The following is a 17,899-nucleotide window of genomic DNA, read 5'->3' as shown; positions in this document are numbered from 1 at the left end:
GCTACTCCAGCCCTGGCCGTCCATGTGGGGGCATCATAAAGAACATAGCAAGGAATAGCAGAGTTCCAGGCTGGCACCCATGATATTTCATAGAATACAGAGAAGGAGCCAAAATACAACATATTCCTGTTGAACGACTGAACCACAATGCTATATTATTTCTGAGAAATCACAATACAAACATAGCAACCCAGCTAGCGAGAGAGAAAGCCCCTTGCTCTCTAAAAATCAGAATGGTCCAGCTCACCTCACTTTGCCGTAGGCTGACTGGTTGCAAACCAACTCTGCTGAAATGCATGTAGGCTTTACTGCAGAGCCCTCTAGCCTGCAAGCAGAACCAGGAACCCGTGTTCAGCCTCCCAAGCGATAGCACGCTGCTGCAATTCCAGCACGGTTCTCAATGCACCACCGCTGTGCTCTCACGCTGGGGCTACTGTCCTGGGAATCCCATTGCTGGGCACTCCCCTACCCAAGTCATGGATACGTTCTCCCGGGGCCTGCCTGAGCAGGGGCACCTCTCCTGAATAGTCTGACGCCTCTGCGGGATGGGGGAGGCTACTGGGTCCTCCCCCCAAAGTTTAGAGGAGAGGGTCAGCCAGGCTCTTTGGAGGGTTAGGGACAGGGAGGAAGGAAAGCTTCCAAGACCATTACAAGGACTGAGGGCACACGGGTGGGACTACTCCAGTCCATCAGCATATCCAGCAGCTCTGATTTGCTGCCCTTCCCCAGGCGGCCAGAAAAGGTAGCCAATCAGAGGTAGCTTCACAACAGCATGGGCTGGAGTGACAGTAACGGAGAGACAACAGGGGACAGGGACATGAGAAATGAATAGAAGTATCTATATTTGGGGTGGGGACAGGCATTGTCCATATGCAAATGTATCCAAATTGCTGGCAGGGGCGCACCAGGTGGTGCTTTTCCTCCAGCCCCAGCTCCCAGAGCCCTGGGCCAATGGGCTAATCACAGCCCATCTTTCTGTGCTGGCAGTGGAGAGATGCTGGGAAGAGACGCCCTCGGTATGGTCCCATAGGTGCTAGTTCTCAGAGATCACGGTGGCCTCAGCTGAACTCCTGCTGTGCAGCCTGGCTCATGGTGGCGCAGCGCTGCAGCCAGCGAGCTGCTCCCAGCAGCTAAGCTCAGAACTGAAACTGCAGCTGAGATAATCCAGGGTCTTAAACCCCCAAACAGCACCCCCAGTCTGTGAGTGTATGGGGGGGCAGGGGCTGCCACACCTGGCTCAAGGGTGCACTGACAGAGGCCAATTCCACAGACTGGGATTCCCTACTAATATACCTCCTTGGTGCTGGGTCAGAGCCTGCGGCCCCTAGAGGGGACTAGCCCCATTCCCCATCCTAGAGTCAGGCCGTTTTCCCCACGGTGCGGGGGTCAGATTAGATCCAGCAGCCCCTGGAGGGGAAGGCCCCAGACCCCAAGAAGGCAGAGCCCCACACAGAGATTGTGAAGTACCTTTTATTTCTACAGCAACACTGGTAAATCCAGAGCAAGTTCAGCAGGTGCCCTACCCCCCAATGGGTTCCCCCACAGGGGGGCAGATAGATGGGTGAAGCAGTGAAGGCTCAAGGAGCCCTGACGAAGGTGAGGGACCAGGAGGGACCCAGCTAAGCTGCTCTCAGGATAGGGGGAGATTTTCCATAGCAGCCTCTCCCCTGTTGGCCAGCCCTCCCTACGCACCTCCCCGGAGGGCGGTAACAGCCCCTGCTTCCCACTCCGGGGCATAGCAGTGGTTGGGGCCTATTCCTGTGTTAGGTGGGATTGTAGAGAGATGTGAAAGGAAATGAATTGTGCGACACTGCGAGCTCCATTCCCATCCCCCAGGCCCCAGAGGGGTTAGTGTTTTCCAGTGAAAGGCGCAGGCTCTAGCTCGGAGGCAATGAGATGCCAACCCCACTGCTGGGGGTGTGCAGGAGCTGGGGAGGGGGGAATTCACCAGCCTGCACCAGGACCATGTAAACCAGGGGGACCATAGTGACTACATGCACCACCTCCTTCAGCAAGGGGCAGGGAGGGTTCTGGGTAGGTGGAGGGTGCAGAGCAGTCGGGGGGGGGGGGAACCTAGATACTAAGCAACAGCAGCGGCTGCAGCATCTGAACGGAAATAGGGGAAGGGGTTTCCCAGCCGGTCTGAGGGCAGCATGGGGCAAAGAGGGGCTCCCACTGCAGGGGACTCCCTGAGAACAAAATATAAATACAAAGGAAACAGAAGTGATCACACACTCAGCAGCAAGGGGGGTGATGTGACTCACCTCTGGATCCCCTTCTCCAACCCAGCAGCTGAGTCCCAGGGGTTTCCCCTGAACACCCCCTACCAGCCCCCTAGAAGTGTCTCCCCAGCCCAGCATCAGATCCACAGCTTGAGGGGTGGAGGACAGCTCAGTGCAGCTGAGGGAGTGGGGCTGGGGGCTAAAGGGGTGGTGTCCCCACTCCGAAAGGGGACTGTCCATACAGCAGCATGGGAGTGAGTTTCCAGAGTAGGAGGGGCCAGGCCAAGCCACACGGAGGATGGGGAGCCCCCAGTCTCTGTGCACGGGGCACGACCCTCCCCAGTCACTGCACACTGGGTGGGGCGGGGAGCCAGCCGATGGAGGTGTAACAGCAGGTGTTGTCTCCTCTACTCTGGCCCACAGGGGTTGTGGGGGTGTCTGTGGAGGTGTCCGAGGGGGTCACCCCAGCAGGGAGCTGCGTCTGGACAGGTCCACAGTACTGGCACTCAGGCCCCGGCTCTCGGAGAAGCTGCTGCTCGTTGGCTGCAGGGAACAGGGCGGGGGGTGAATGTCAGACAAGACTCAGCTCCTTAGAGGGGATGAAGCTGCACAGGGGAGGAGGACAAGGCCTGAGGCAGGAGATGGCTCCTGTGACACCTGCCTCGCCTCCCACCCACCACGTTCGTACAGGGGACACTCGGGGAGAGTCCCTGGGGGCCCCTGGCGGCACGTGAGGCTGTCGCCTAGGCATAGACTGGCTGGGACATCAGCACGGACATGACTGGGCAGAGCAGGGGGCTCCCACTATGGGCAGATGCTCGCACCTGCAGGGGTGTGTGCAAACATGCGACCCCTCCCCCTTCACCGCCCCCCCCCGCCCATGCAGGGAGGCCTGGCATCGGCCCACTATGGCTGGCCCAGCTCACGGGCACAACCAGGTTCCTTCCCCTCAGCTGTGACCAGCACCTGCACGTAGATGGAGGGGGACAGAGCTCGAGCTGTCCTGGGGTGGGAATGAGGGCAGAGGCAGCCAGGCAGGGGCACAGGAAAGGTGGGGAGCTACAGGGGAGGGGCCCAAGCTGCACCTCTCCTCCCCTGCCCACTTCTCACCGGGCTCGATTCCTCCATGCTCTTGTTGAGGAAGTTCAGCGAACTGGCCCGTTTCATTCTGACGGGGAAGAGAAGAGCGTCAGGCAGAACCCAGGAGTCTGGGCATTTCCCCACCTCTCCTCCCCGAACCAGAGCCCAGGACCCTGCCCTCACCCCTCCGAGATACACAAAGGAGGAGGTGGGTGAGGGACAAGCTCAATAGAAAGGGCCGGGAGGAAGAGGGGGACGCCTGAGAGACAGACAGACAGATGGACAGACAGTTGGACATGGGGGTTAACGTACCCCAGGTTCCTGGGCTCCTGAGGGCTGCTCCCCTGCAGCTTCTTCACCAGCATCTCACTGCTCCGGCGCAGGGCATCCCGCAGCTTCCCGAAGGAGCCGCTCCGGCGCAGGGCTCCAGAGCCATCCTGGGGGGCAGGACAAGTCGCAAGGGGACACCCTGACAGAACCTCCTGAAACCCCCCCAGAACGACCCCCGGATACACCCCCAAAAATTCACCCAATCGGGGCAGGGCTCGGCCACAGTCCATGTGACCCTTCTGATAGCCCACACACCCGATTTCCCCCCCATGGCTCAGCTCGGGGCGAGAGTAGGGAATCCTGGGGCTGACCCATGGGGAAGGGGAAGCCCAGCGCAGGGACTGGACCCCAGGGCCGACCCAGGGGCAAGGGGATACCTAGCTAAGTGGCCCCTGGCATTCTGGCCCTGCCTGTCGATCCCTGCCCCCTGCAGCAGCTTCTCACCCCAGCCCATTCCGTGCCCATCCCGTCCTCAGACTCGGGCCCGTTCTCAGTCTTGGCAGCACTGCTGGGCAGGCTCTCCCGGCTGGTCCTGCGCTCCGGCCGGCCCCCATCCTTTAGCAGCTCCACCACCCTGGTCTGGCTGATGGCGTGCACACCCTGTGGGGAGATGCAGCATCAGCATCAGTGTTTAGGGAACGAAACACACTGTCCTCGGCCAAAATCAACCCACTTCAAAGGGCACTGGACATCCTGACAACCCGTGTTATGGTGGGATGGGAGCTTAGCTCCACTCTCCACAGCTCTGGGAGTGGAGCTAGGATGCCTGGTTTCCATCCACAGCTCTGGGAGAGGGTTTTCCTGCTTCCTGATTTAAATAATAATTAAAATCATTAAACCCAGGGGGAGGAAATCAGAACACGGCAATACAGAGAGTGTCCAGGGGTCTGGGCTCCCATCCTCCTGCCTGAACCCACTGGACCCCTCTTCCCTGGCAGTGGGGTGCGGAGGGAATTGAGGAAACCAGCGCAGCCGCCCCCCCCAGGGCCCAGTGGTACCTGCTTGCGGGTTTTCATGGCACACTCCTCCAGAGTCTCAGCAGCCTCCAGCTTGCCCTGGCGCCGGTACAGAGCCCCCAGACTCTTCAGGGTGGTGTTCACTGTAGGGCTGTGGGAAGGGGAGGGGACCCACAGGGGCCAATAGCCTGCTCAGTGCCCCATGTGCACAAAGGAAATGGACTGAGAGGGAGGGGCTTAACCAACACCAAATAGGGACAAATCTGGGCACTGCAGCCAGGAGTCCTGGCTCTTCCCCCCCCCGCCCCAAGCCATTAGACTCCCAGAGCAGGGATAGAACTTAGGCCTTGTCATTCTCCCGTTCCAGGACTCCTGAGGCAGGAGGTGGCTCCTGTGACACCTGTCTCGTCTCCCACCCCACCACGTAGATCCAGGGGGACACTCAGGGAGAGTCCCTGGGGTCCCGAGGGCATGTGGGCTTGTAAGCTAGGCATGGCCCTGGGGTGGGGCTTGGGGCAGACAGGCTGGGACAGTCAGTGCTGACAAGGGCTCAGCAGGAAGAGACGTGTCCGGGCAGAGCAGGGTGTGCACCATGGGCAGATGCTCACACCTGCAGGGCTGTGCGCACCCGTATGGCCCCTTCCCCTCCCTGTGCGGTCAATGTTCCTTCAATTTTTTTTCAATCCATGTGCAGAATAAATTTTGTGGTGACCACTGAGGCATGTGCAGATGCACACCACCAGTAGAAACCCATGCTGATGGCTAATCACCCTGGCAGCATTTGAATCTCTCCTTGGCGGCTGCCCAAGTGCTCAGCCTACAGGGCACGCTGTTCCTGGCCCGCTTTGCTCTAATTCCCAGACAGCTGCTGTGAAGGGGCGAGGCCTGACGGATGTGGGAGAGCACAGCCACCCGCCAACTGGGCCCTGTGCTTTGCCCTCCGCAAGCAGCACTCACCTGTCTACCTTGCAGGCCTTGTACCAGCTGCCGTACTCCCCATAGGGGACACCGTCCTTGCTCCTGTCCTGTAGGAAGCACAGACACACGGGAGAGCCCCAGTCACAGCGCAGAAGCAGGGACACCCCCCGCAGCCCAATGAGACCCCAGTCCCCTCGTGTCTGGGTACCTTGCTCTCCTCGCGCTCCTCTGCATGCATCCAGATCGGCTTATTCTCTCCTGCAGAGACAGACAGGGCGGGTTACAGCAGCGCCCCACACACTCCTGGCTGCACTGGGACGGATACACCACCAGAGTGGGGCTGGTGAAGAGACTCCCCTAGAGAGCCCCATCCCACTCCCAACAGCACATTGCCCCCGACCCCCACTGCGGCCAGCCCTGACGGCGAGGGGAGAGCACCCCCGCTCCCAGACTCACCATTGACTGAGCCAAACTCCTTCTCGTGTGCCCGAGTCAGGATCTCCTTGTACAGCGCCTCAGCCTCTTTGTACTTGCCCTGTTTCAGGTAGCAGGATGCCTGTGGGGCAGATCTGGGGTCAACATGGTGAGCATGGGCATAAGGTCTGCTCAGGGACCTCAAGGGCAGGAGCAGGGTCCGGCACAGAGGGGTGTCTGTCCACTGTAGGCAGCTGGACACACACAAAACACTGCTCTGGCCTGAACCGCCTAGTCTGGCCACAAGGGGGCGAGGCTGAGCCAGGCAGTCCTGAGATGGGGGCAGCGGGCCCTTTACCCTCACCTGCCCCTCCCTTGAGGAACCCAGAGCCCATATTCAGCCTTGGGGAAGGGCAGATGCTGTCGTCATCATCTGAAAGGGGAAACAAGGACACCGTGAAGGGACGGGACCTCCACACAGTCCCACAGAGTCACGGGGGGGGCCGGAACCCAGGCGTCCGCACTCCCCGCATGGCGTGTGTGCACAAGGGCTCTCTGCCTACCTGCCCGTAGCACCAGCTCTCACCAGGTTGTTCTTTGTCTTGGCAACGTTGGGGTCGTCAGGGCCCAGGCGGCTCTCGTAGATCTCCAGCGCCCGGCCGTAGTAGTACTGCACCTCCTCCGCCTTGCCCTGGTTCTGGCACAGCAGCGCCAGGTTGTTCAGCTGCTTGGCCACGTCGGGATGGAACCGGCCCAGCACCTGGGGGCAGAGGGTTGTTGACAAAGTGGGAAGCTCTGGTAACAGATTTTACAAAGCCTGTGAGTGCCTCAGTTTCCCCAGCTCATTGTCTGGCTACACATGGTGGTGGAAAGAAATGAAGCTGGCTCTCGGGGCAGGCTAAACAACACAAGGGTGGGAGCACATTTTCTAGCTGTCCAAGTGGACTGAATGGGTCATTAAAATGGCCGTGCAAGACCAACCGGAGGGATAGCTGAGAAGCCGGCAAACCGATCGCCTGGACACTGACTCCCAGCGACCCACACCCAGAGTGGAGGGGTCCCCCGCCTCTCTGCAGGGTAGCTGAGCACAGATGCCAGCTGGAGAGCAGAGGACGGGGGGGGGGGGGGGGGGGGAGGGGGGCCAGAGGTGGGCTGGCTGCTGAAGGAGCCTGGGCACTCATGCCTGGGGACTGATTGTCAGAGCGCGACAGCTTGGCAATGGGGTGGCTGCAGCCTGGCTGGGCCCTGGGCTGGACTCAGCGCCAGGCGCTACCTTCCCTTCCCCGTGCTAACCTGGGGGCTTCTCACGCTGCACTGCTGGGGACCACGAACCTGGCGGTCTGGTGTCAGGGCCTTAGCCCCTGCCAAGCGGGCAAGTCTTCACCACGAGCCTAGTCCAGCTGGCCTTGCTCACGGTGCGGGGCAGAGGAGTCAGTGTCAGCAGGTGGGGAGGCTATGGGGCCTGCCCTGGAGGAAGAGTGAGGCCCCTGGGGTCTGGCACACTAAGGCACACTCCAAGATATTATTCAAGAGCTGGGAGGTGCAGCCTGGATCCTATGGATCCAGGAAAGAGGGTTGAAAAGCACCCTGGGAACTCACCTAGTCTTGCCCCCTGCTCACACTGCATCCCCCGCCTGCACTACCCCACACGTACCAACCACTCACCCCCAGCCTGTCCCCACCCCCAGACTCTCACAGACTCTCCAATGGCCACCCCCCAGCCAACCTCCCTTGCTGATCTGTGGCCTATCCCTCACAACCATGCACCGCCCCCACCTTCTCACGGATCTCCAATGCTCTCTTGCACAGCGGCTCGGCCTCCTTATACTTGCCCCTCTTACCGTACAGCACTGCCAGGTTGTTCAGGGTGGCAGCCACCTGCGGGGAAAGAGGTGTGTCACTGTCCAGCCAGCCCACCCAGCGGCTGCCTGCTCTGTCCAGGGGAGTTCAAGCTTGGTGGCACTTTCAGTCCCCCAACCCCTCTGGGATGAGTCTGGGGTAACAGTGCAGCACAGACCTGAGCCAACCTACAAGAGGCAGTCCCCTGCTCCATGCTACTCCCTCTGCCAGTGAGAGAACCCAGGAGTCTTGGCTGCCAGCCCTCCCAAAGCTGGCGACAGAATCCGGAAGAATTGGAGCTTCCAACTCCTCATATTTTAATCCACAAGATCATAGAATCATAGGGTATGTCTACACTGCCACCCTAGTTCCAACTAGGGTGGCTAATGTAGGCATTCGAACTGGCAAATGAAGCCCGGGATTTAAATATCCCAGGCTTTATTTGCATGTTCCTGGGTGCCGCCATTTTTAAATGCCCGTAGTTCGAACTCCTCCTGCAATGAGGAGTAACGGTAGTTTGAATTAGGAGCTTTAATTCGAACTACCTAGTCTGTGTTGCGTGTAGCCACAGGCAGGTAGTTCGAACCACGGGCATTTAAAAATGGGGCGCCCGGGAACATGCAAATAAAGCCTGGGATATTTAAATCCCAGGCTTCATTTGCAAGTTCGAATGCCTACATTAGCCACCCTAGTTCGAACTTAGGGTGGCAGTGTAGACATACCCATAGATACTAGAACTGGAAGAGACATCGAGAGGTCAAATCCGGTCCCCTGCCTTCACAGAAGGACCAAGTACCATCTTGATCATCCCTGATAGATATTTATCTAATCTGCTCTTAAATATCTCCAATGATGAAGATCCCACAACCTCCCTAGGCAGTGGTTGACCACTCTGATAGTTTAGAAAGTTAGTAACTTCCCTTGCTGCAGTTTAAGCCAATTGCTTCTTGTCCTATCCTCAGAGATTAAGGAGAATACTTCTCCCTCCTCCTTGTAACAGCCTTTTATGTATTTGAAAGCTGTTGTCAGGTCTCCTCTTTTCCAAATGAAACAAACCCAATTCTTTCAGCTTCAGAGAGGTAGCCTAGTTAGTCTGTAACTGGAAATACTTTTTTCAAAGTTTTTCCAGTTCTTTCAGTCTTTCCTCATAGGTCATATTTTCTAGATCTTTAATCATTTATGTTGCCCTTCTCTGAACATTCTTCAATTTGTTCACATCTTTCCTGAAATGTAGTGCCCAGAACTGGACACAATACTCCAACAGAGGCCTACTGAGCATGAAGGACAGCAGAAAAATTACTTCTTGTGTCTTGCTCACAAACCCTTCTGTTCATGCATCCCAGAATCATGCTTGCTTTTTCTGCAAAAAGGTCACACAGTTGACTCATATTTAGCTTAGGTCTATAACCCCTAGATCCCTTTCTGCAGTACTCCTTTCTATCCGGTCATTTCCCATTTTTATGCATGAAACTGATCATTCCTTCCTAAGTGTAATTCCTTCCTACTTTGCATTTGTCCTTATTGAATTTCATCCTATTTAATGTAGACCATTTCTCTAGTTTGTCCAAATCATTTCGAATTACAACCTTATCCTCCAAAGCACTTGCAACCGTCTCCACTTGGTATCATCTGCAAACTTTATGGCTGTGTCTACATTGGCATGAATTTCCGGAAATGCTTAAAACAGAATAGTTTTCGTTATAAGTATTTCCAGAAAAAGAGCGTCTACATTGGCAGGCTGCTTTTCCGGAAAAGCCCTTTTTCCGGAAAAGCATCTGTGGCCAATGTAGACGCGCTTTTCCGGAAAAGAGCCCCGATCGCCATTTTCGCGATCGGGGCTTTTTTCCAGAAAAGACTACTGGGCTGTCTACACTGGCCCTTTTCCGGAACAGTGTTCTGGAATAAGGACTTATACCCGAGCGGGAGCAGAATAGTTTTTCCGGAATAGCGGCTGATTTTGTACAGTACAGCGTCATTGCTTTTCCGGAAATTCAAGGGCCAGTGTAGACAGCTCGCAGCTTATTCCGGAAAAGCGGCTGATTTTCCGGAATAAGTGGCCCAGTGTAGACACAGCCTATAAGTGTGCTCTTTGTGCCCTTATCTAAATCCTTGATGAAGATATTGAACAGAACTAGTCCCAAAACTGACCCTGTGGAACCCCACTTGTTATGCCCTGACAGCATGACTATGAACCACTGATAACTGGTCTCCGGGAAGGGTTATCCAACCAGTTATGCACTCACTGTATAGTAGCCCTCTCTAGACTGTATTTCCCTAGTTTAATCAATAAGAAGGTCATGAGAAACTGTATCAAGTGCTTTACTAAAGTCTCACCCCCACCCACGGCACACTTACAGCAGGGTGGTCCTTGCCCAGGGTCTTTTCCCGGATGGCCAGTGCATCGTTGAGAAGATGAGCAGCCTCCTTGTACTTGTTCTGGTCCCTGTTGTGGGGGCAGAAGATCCCAGTCAGATCCATGTGCTGTGGGCATCTGGGCCTAGCCCTAGAGGTAGGGGGGCCTGAGCAGAGCCCTGGGGTGGGGCAGGTTCTCGCTGTCCAAACCTAGCAGGGACCCCCCATTTCCAAGGCCCATCCAGCCGTTGCGTCCCCACTGAGGCTACCACCCAGGTGGTCATTTAGGGCGATGGGAGGTGGGTATCGCAGGAACTGAGACCACTAGCTCCAGTCAAACTAGGCATCAGGTGGGGGAGCAGGAGCGGCCCTAGACAAGCTGCCGGCAACTGGCGCCCTAGGCAAAATGCGCGATTGGCGCGATTGGCATGCGATCAGTGCCCCTGTCTCCAAAGCCCTCGATGGCCGTTTATCTTGGCGCTCTGTGGGGGAGGGCCTTTACTCACTGGCACAAGATCAGAGCTGATGCCTCCTAGACAGGAAAGGCCCCCATGTCTCATTCCCTGCCCCAGCCAGTCCCTGCCCTCAGGTGCCCCTTAGAGAGGAAACGCCTCGTGTCCTATTCAGTGCTGTCCATATGAATTCTGGTGCCCTATGCATGTAGAGCACCAGAGAGGAGGCAGAATCCTGCAGGGGGCGCTGTGCTCAGGGCTGTGGGGGCAGGAATTGGTGGGGAGCAGGCGGAAGGAGAAGTGGTGCAGCCGACAGAGCTGGAGACTGGGGTTGCTGGGGTCAGAGGGCAGGACAAGGGCTGGAGGGGTGGAGGATTGGGCTGCTGAAGCTGGGAGGTGGAGCAGAGGCCAGGGAACTAGGGCTACCTGAGCTGGCACTGCCCTCAGCCAGCGCTAGGCATACGCACCATAGTGCATCACTTAATTTGGGACACATGGGTGCCCCAAATAGGCATACACAAAATAGGCAACTAAGGACAGTCCTGATCCCATTCCTTGGCCCCTTAAGCCAGCCAATCTCTGTTCCCTGGTGTCAGATCTGAGTAGAAGGGAAAGGTCCCATGATTTATTCCCTGTCCCTGGACTCAGCAAGGCCATGCTCCCAGATCAGAGCTGGTGCCCCGGAGATGGGAAAGACCCCGGGTCCCCTTCCCTACCTGTATACCAAGGCCAGGATGTTCAGCATGGTGGCCACGTCGGGGTGGTCATGGCCTGAGGTCTTTTCCAGGTCCTCCAGTGCCTGCTTGCAGAGTGGCACAGCCACCTCGTAGCGCCCCTGGGAGGCATACTGGATCACCAGGTTGTGCAGTGTGCGCAGCCGTGCTGGGATCTCGTAGCCCCCATGCTGGGCCGCGGCCTCCCCACTGCCAGGTGCCGACCCTGTGGGGGAGAGAGGTAGTGAGGGGCGGTGGGCAGACAGATGGCCCCGCCTTGCCGCACTCAGCTGGGCAGCTCACCTTGGCCCTGGTCGTCATCACTGGGAAACAGGTCATCCAGCGAATCCTTGGCTGCCTCCCCATTCTTCTCTTCCTGGGCAGGGAGAAGGTGATCAGGGCTAAAGCTCTCCTATGTCAGCCTGGGGAGCATGTGGGCAGCGCCCAGCCCCACTCTACCACTATGACCATTAGATCCCCCCCACACCTCCCAGAACAGCAGGGAGAACCCAGAAGTCCCGGTTCCCAGTCTGCCCTGCACTAACCCACCAAACTCTGGTCCTGTGACAGAGCTGGGAGAGAACCCATGAGGCCAAGAAGCCAGGCTCTGGGCGGGGGACGCACCGAGGGGGAGATGTCTTCGTCAAACTTCTTGATCTGGTTCATGAACTCCAGGTGCTTCTTCTCCTCCTCAAGCTGCGCCACGGCCTGCTCGCTGCGCTGCAGCTTCTGCTGGGTCCCCGCCAGCTCGTCCCGCAGCCACTGGTTCTCCTGCACCAGACGCCGCACCTGGGCCCGCAGCTTCTGCTTCTCGGACTCCACCGCGCTCAGGTGGCTCGACAGAGCAATGATCACCTGTGGGGAGGTGCAAGATGGGGACCAATCCCCCAGGCAACCACAGCCCTTCCCTGCCCCCCGGCACCCACTGCTTCCCACAGCCACCGCTCTCCCACTGGCCCTGGCCCTCACTGTCCCGTGACCTCCCGACCCCCTGCCAGCCACTGCCTCCCTGTATTCCCCAGCCTCCCCACCCCTCGCCCTAACACCAGCCTCCCTCTCCCTCACAGGAACTCCTGCCCTCCCCACCCTCCAACAGCCCTAACACTATATATACACTGGACAGAGCTGCCCCTGGGGGGGGAGTCACTGTTCCTTTTCAGAGAGAAATTGGACTTGTCTCCAGGGTCACGTTCCAATGACAGATTTAGGAGCTGAACCTGGGAATCCTGGTTCAAAGCCTCACTCCGGCTCTAACCCACAAGGTCCCACTCCTGTCCCAGAGCTGGGAATAGAACCCAGGTGTCCTGGCTCTTGCTAACAACTGGAACCAATCACATCCCTGAGCTGGGGAGGGAAGCCAGGCCTTACCTGGGCCTCCCCCAGCCCCAGCTCGATGGCCTCCAGTGACTTGCGCAGCAGGCTGGACTTCTCCTGCACAGTGCTGGGCTCATGCTGCTTGTCCAGGCAGTTCCTGGGGTCCAGCAGGGTGGCCAGAATGGAGTGGTGCTCACTGCGCAGCGTTTCCAGCCCTTGGATCACAGCCTTCGTGCCCAGCACGATCTCATCCTGGCTCAGCTTCTCCTCTCGCGGGTACACCATGGTCGCCATGGCTGGGCTCCTGCAGTGGTGGGGAGTGGGCTATAAGACAGGAACCCGGCACAACCAGATACCCTCCCCCCACCTCACAATACACAGTCAGGGTCTCAGCACAGCCACCCCTCAGAATGGGACCCAGAAGTGCTGGCTCCCAACTCTCTCAAACCACTACAACTCACTGCCCTCCTAAAGCTGGACTCGAACCCGCCTTGTGACTCCCCTGCACCCTCAAATGTAACCAGCAGACATCAATCCTTGATGCTGCCCCATGTCCCTTTCATCTCGGGCCTCACTTGGCTGGTGAGACGAGTAGGGGAAGTAGGGGAAAGGGGAGCACAAGGCAATCTAGGGGCACACGGGCTCCCTCATTTCTCTCAAATGACCTCTGATTCCCAGGATGTTATTCCAGCTTCCCCCACCAGGGGGGCCGACAGCTCAAACCCTAGCGACGCAATGCGGTCCAGGCCTCAGGAGTTACTCAGCCAGCGGCTCCCTGCACAGCGCTGGGGCGGGGTGGTAGGACTCCCAATCGTCCACACAGAGATTGTTCTCTGCTGCCCCACCTCCTTTTCCCCTCTGCACCTTGAAACTGCCCCAGCACACCCCACATTCCCGATCCCCACTGCACCTTGAAACTGCCCCAGCACACCCCACATTCCTGATCCCCACTGCACCTTGAAACTGCCCCAGCGCACCCCACATTCCTGATCCCCACTGCACCTTGAAACTACCCCAGCACACCCCACATTCCTGATCCCCACTGCACCTTGAAACTACCCCAGCACACCCCACATTCCTGATCCCCACTGCACCTTGAAACTGCCCCAGCACACCCCACATTCCTGATCCCCACTGCACCTTGAAACTACCCCAGCACACCCCACATTCCTGATCCCCACTGCACCTTGAAACTACCCCAGCACACCCCACATTCCTGATCCCCACTGCACCTTGAAACTACCCCAGCACACCCCACATTCCCGATCCCCACTGCACCTTGAAACTGCCCCAGCACACCCCACATTCCCGATCCCCACTGCACCTTGAAACTGCCCCAGCACACCCCACATTCCCGATCCCCACTGCACCTTGAAACTACCCCAGCACACCCCACATTCCCGATCCCCACTGCACCTTGAAACTACCCCAGCACACCCCACATTCCCGATCCCCACTGCACCTTGAAACTGCCCCAGCACACCCCACATTCCTGATCCCCACTGCACCTTGAAACTACCCCAGCACACCCCACATTCCTGATCCCCACTGCACCTTGAAACTACCCCAGCACACCCCACATTCCTGATCCCCACTGCACCTTGAAACTGCCCCAGCACACCCCACATTCCTGATCCCCACTGCACCTTGAAACTACCCCAGCACACCCCACATTCCTGATCCCCACTGCACCTTGAAACTACCCCAGCACACCCCACATTCCTGATCCCCACTGCACCTTGAAACTGTCCCAGCGCACCCCACATTCCTGATCCCCACTGCACCTTGAAACTACCCCAGCACACCCCACATTCCTGATCCCCACTGCACCTTGAAACTGCCCCAGCACACCCCACATTCCTGATCCCCACTGCACCCTGAAACTGCCCCAGCACACCCCACATTCCTGATCCCCACTGCACCTTGAAACTACCCCAGCACACCCCACATTCCTGATCCCCACTGCACCCTGAAACTGCCCCAGCGCACCCCACATTCCTGATCCCCACTGCACCTTGAAACTACCCCAGCACACCCCACATTCCTGATCCCCACTGCACCCTGAAACTGCCCCAGCGCACCCCACATTCCTGATCCCCACTGCACCCTGAAACTGCCCCAGCGCACCCCACATTCCTGATCCCCACTGCACCCTGAAACTGCCCCAGCGCACCCCACATTCCTGATCCCCACTGCACCTTGAAACTGCCCCAGCACACCCCACATTCCTGATCCCCACTGCACCTTGAAACTGCCCCAGCACACCCCACATTCCTGATCCCCACTGCACCTTGAAACTGCCCCAGCACACCCCACATTCCTGATCCCCACTGCACCTTGAAACTACCCCAGCACACCCCACATTCCTGATCCCCACTGCACCCTGAAACTGCCCCAGCGCACCCCACATTCCTGATCCCCACTGCACCTTGAAACTACCCCAGCACACCCCACATTCCTGATCCCCACTGCACCTTGAAACTACCCCAGCACACCCCACATTCCTGATCCCCACTGCACCCTGAAACTGCCCCAGCACACCCCACATTCCCGACCCCCACAGTACCTTGAAACTGCCCCAGCGTACCCCGCATCCCCGACCCCCACTGCACCTTGAAACTGTCCCAGCGCACCCCACATTCCCGACCCCCACTGCACCTTGAAACTGTCCCAGTGCACCCCACATTCCTGATCCCCACTGCACCTTGAAACTGCCCCAGCGCACCCCAAAACCTGACCCCCACTGCACCGTGATACAGTCCCAGCGCACCCCACATCCCTGACCCCCACTGTACCTTGAAACTGCCCCAGCACAGCCTGCATCCCCTCACTCCCACTGCACCTTGATACAGTCCTAGCCCACCCTGCATCCTTGACCCCCACTGCACCTTGAAACTGCCCCAGCATTACAGGTGCTGTAACTAGGGGTTGGTGGGGTGCTGCTGCACCCCCAGGCCTGGAGTTGTTTCTATCATACAGAGGGTCTACAGTTCAGCTCTCAGGACCCCCACTGTACAAATTGTTCCAGCTCCCCCGTCCACTGCATCCCGCATCTCTCCCAACCCCTCCAATGCACGGGGAAACAGCCCCAACGCATCCTGCATCTTCCTCCCAGACCGCACCATGTCTCCCCACCCCCGCGCCAAGCGCACTCCGGAGCCCCCCGGCCGGACGAGCTTCCCCTGCGAATCCGACTCGCCCGGCCCTGAGCCTGCCCTCCAGCCTTAAACCCCAGCGCCCCGGGCCCGGCCCCTCCAGCCGCCGCACCCCGTGCGCCCACCCGGGCACGGCCCCTCCAGCCACCGCACCCCGTGCGCCCACCCGGGCACGGCCCCTCCAGCCACCGCACCCCGTGCGCCCCTCGCTGCCCCGGTCCCGCCCCGTCCCGTCCTTCACCTGCCCGGCTGCCCAAGTCCGCAATGCGCCCTCCGCGCCACTGGCCCGCCGCTCGCTCCGCCTCCCCTGCAGCCCGAGCGAGCGGAGCGGCGGGATCGGCACCGGCCGGGCAGCCATGGTGCGGGGGGGCCTCTGGGCCAGCCCCCACTCCCCGGCCCAGTAACCCCCCCGCATTGCCCGGGACCGCGCCAGCTGCGTGGGAACCCGCCCCAGTGCCCTCCCCGAGGCCATTCCAGATGTGCACCATACCCCCCCCCCCGATCGCAGGTAACCTCTGGGTCCCCTCCGCCGCAGCCAGCTCGGGGGCGGGGCCAGGCCCCATGCCCACTGCCCCGCCAGACACATGCCCCACACCGGGCCACCTCCGCTCAGAGCACTGGGACAGGCCAGATGTGCAGCCCCTTCCCCCCGCCTACGTCAGAGCCCCCTCCCCGCTGTCATATCCCCCAGCCCGCTCCGCCGCGCGAGATGAGCCACCTCCGCAACACGCCCCCCGGGCCCTTCCAGGGCCCCGCCGGACTCGGGCCCCCGCAGCCCTGCAACAAGCCCCCCAGCTCGGCAAAGAGGGGCGGGCCCAGCCCCCCGCTTGACAGTCCCCCCTCCCCCTGAGTCCTCCCGCCCGTGGCCCCGCCCCTACCTGCAGCAGGCCCCGCCCCCTTCTCTCCCTTCTCCCGGTGTCAGTCCCGATCTGCTGCTGCCGCCGGCCCCATCCCGCCCCGCCCCATCGCTACCCGGCAGCCCCTGCGGTAACACCACGTGATTTCCCCTCCCCCCCTCCCGCCAGCGACCGTAAAGGGGAAGCGGCCTGGGGCTACTTTGTATCCGGCGGGCAGAAACGCCGCACCTTAAAGGGGAGGCGCAGAACGTTCCTGGGAGAGGGTGTGAAAGGGGCGGTGCCGCCCCGGGCCGAGGGGTGCGAAGGATTCTAGCCCCGCCCCTCCCGGCAGCGTGAGGCGGGGCGGGGCTGATGATTCAGGCCGGGGAGGCTGCCCTGGAGCACGGGCCGATGTCCGCGTCACTGGGGCTTCCAGGCGCGGCGCGGCGCGGGGCGGGGCGGGGCGGGGGGCCCGGGGATGCCGCACGGGTAACGCGCCCGGTGCTGCCTGCGGGACGCGGCTCAGACTCCAGACAAACGGTGCGGGGCGCTGGGGGTGCTGCAGGGGGCGCAGACCAGCCTCATCCCTTCGGCTCGCCCGGGCCTGTCTCTCTCCCAGCCGCGGGCCATCGTGCAGGTACCATTCTCCTCCAGCCCGGGCCGCTCTCCGGCTTCTCAACAGAGCCCCCCCCCCCCCGTCCCATTGCCCGGGGACTTCCATGCGGGCTCCAGAAGCAGAAACCAGAACGTGCTGGCCCAGTCCCAAGACTCCCTCCAGCCCAGCTCACTGGGCCAGTGTCCTCCTTGCTCTCTACCCCAGCCCTTGGCTCCTTCGCATCAGCAGCTTCCTCCCGGGTGATGCCTGGGTAGACTGGGGTGTGGGGGTCACTCAGAGCACAAGAAAGGCAGGTCCCTTGCTCTCACTGCCAGCGCTGCAGCCTCCAGTAAGGAGAGGCCTGAACCCTCCCGCATTTGGATCATGCTCAGTGTGGTCAGAATCCACCCAGAATAGGGCTGGAAAGCTTCTAGGAAGTTTCATGTGCAAACTGGGATTCTTCAAAGGTTCATTATGTAGCCAGATTTGAGTAGATGTTCCAGGGGTGGCAGAAGACAGCTCCCCCACACAAGTCAGTCCCTGGCCATGTTTCACTGTGCAGAGTTCCTCTGCAAGGGTATGTCTGTTAAGCCGAAATAGCGTAATGTGTGTCTAACAGCATGCCTGTTATTTCAAAATGCTTTTGAAATATTGGGCTTCTTATTCCATCTTCCTGTAAACCTCATTGCATGAAGATGAAGGAAGATGCCAGAATAGTGATTT

The 17,899-nt window shown here is 59.3% G+C and overlaps 1 protein-coding gene across 3 annotated transcripts; it reads right to left on the bottom strand.

Annotated features, from left to right (window-relative positions):
• Positions 1 to 1,456: 1,456 nt before the first annotated feature.
• Positions 1,457 to 16,752, bottom strand: KLC2 (kinesin light chain 2). 3 transcript variants are annotated; one of them, XM_075938958.2, is made up of 16 exons: positions 16,624 to 16,752; positions 12,645 to 12,894; positions 11,901 to 12,131; positions 11,580 to 11,652; positions 11,280 to 11,502; positions 10,115 to 10,202; positions 7,697 to 7,798; positions 6,507 to 6,680; positions 5,963 to 6,062; positions 5,715 to 5,764; positions 5,546 to 5,613; positions 4,631 to 4,739; positions 4,077 to 4,232; positions 3,615 to 3,739; positions 3,333 to 3,390; positions 1,457 to 2,765 (listed from the first exon to the last, which is right to left on the bottom strand). In XM_075938958.2, exons 2-16 carry the CDS (start codon positions 12,882 to 12,884, stop codon positions 2,682 to 2,684), a joined length of 1,881 nt encoding a protein of 626 aa, XP_075795073.2. In that variant the 5' UTR covers positions 12,885 to 12,894; positions 16,624 to 16,752; the 3' UTR covers positions 1,457 to 2,681. The 3 variants fall into 3 exon arrangements, with proteins under 3 accessions (XP_075795073.2, XP_075795074.2, XP_075795075.2); XM_075938959.2 differs by lacking the exon at positions 16,624 to 16,752 and adding an exon at positions 16,464 to 16,590; XM_075938960.2 differs by lacking the exon at positions 16,624 to 16,752 and adding an exon at positions 15,987 to 16,190.
• Positions 16,753 to 17,899: the final 1,147 nt, after the last annotated feature.

The sequence above is a fragment of the Pelodiscus sinensis genome, chromosome 11 (genome assembly GCF_052426305.1).
Source record: "Pelodiscus sinensis isolate ZL-2025 chromosome 11, ASM5242630v1, whole genome shotgun sequence".
Lineage (NCBI taxonomy): Eukaryota > Metazoa > Chordata > Testudines > Trionychidae > Pelodiscus > Pelodiscus sinensis.
This window is presented reverse-complemented; position numbering and strand designations above follow the sequence as displayed.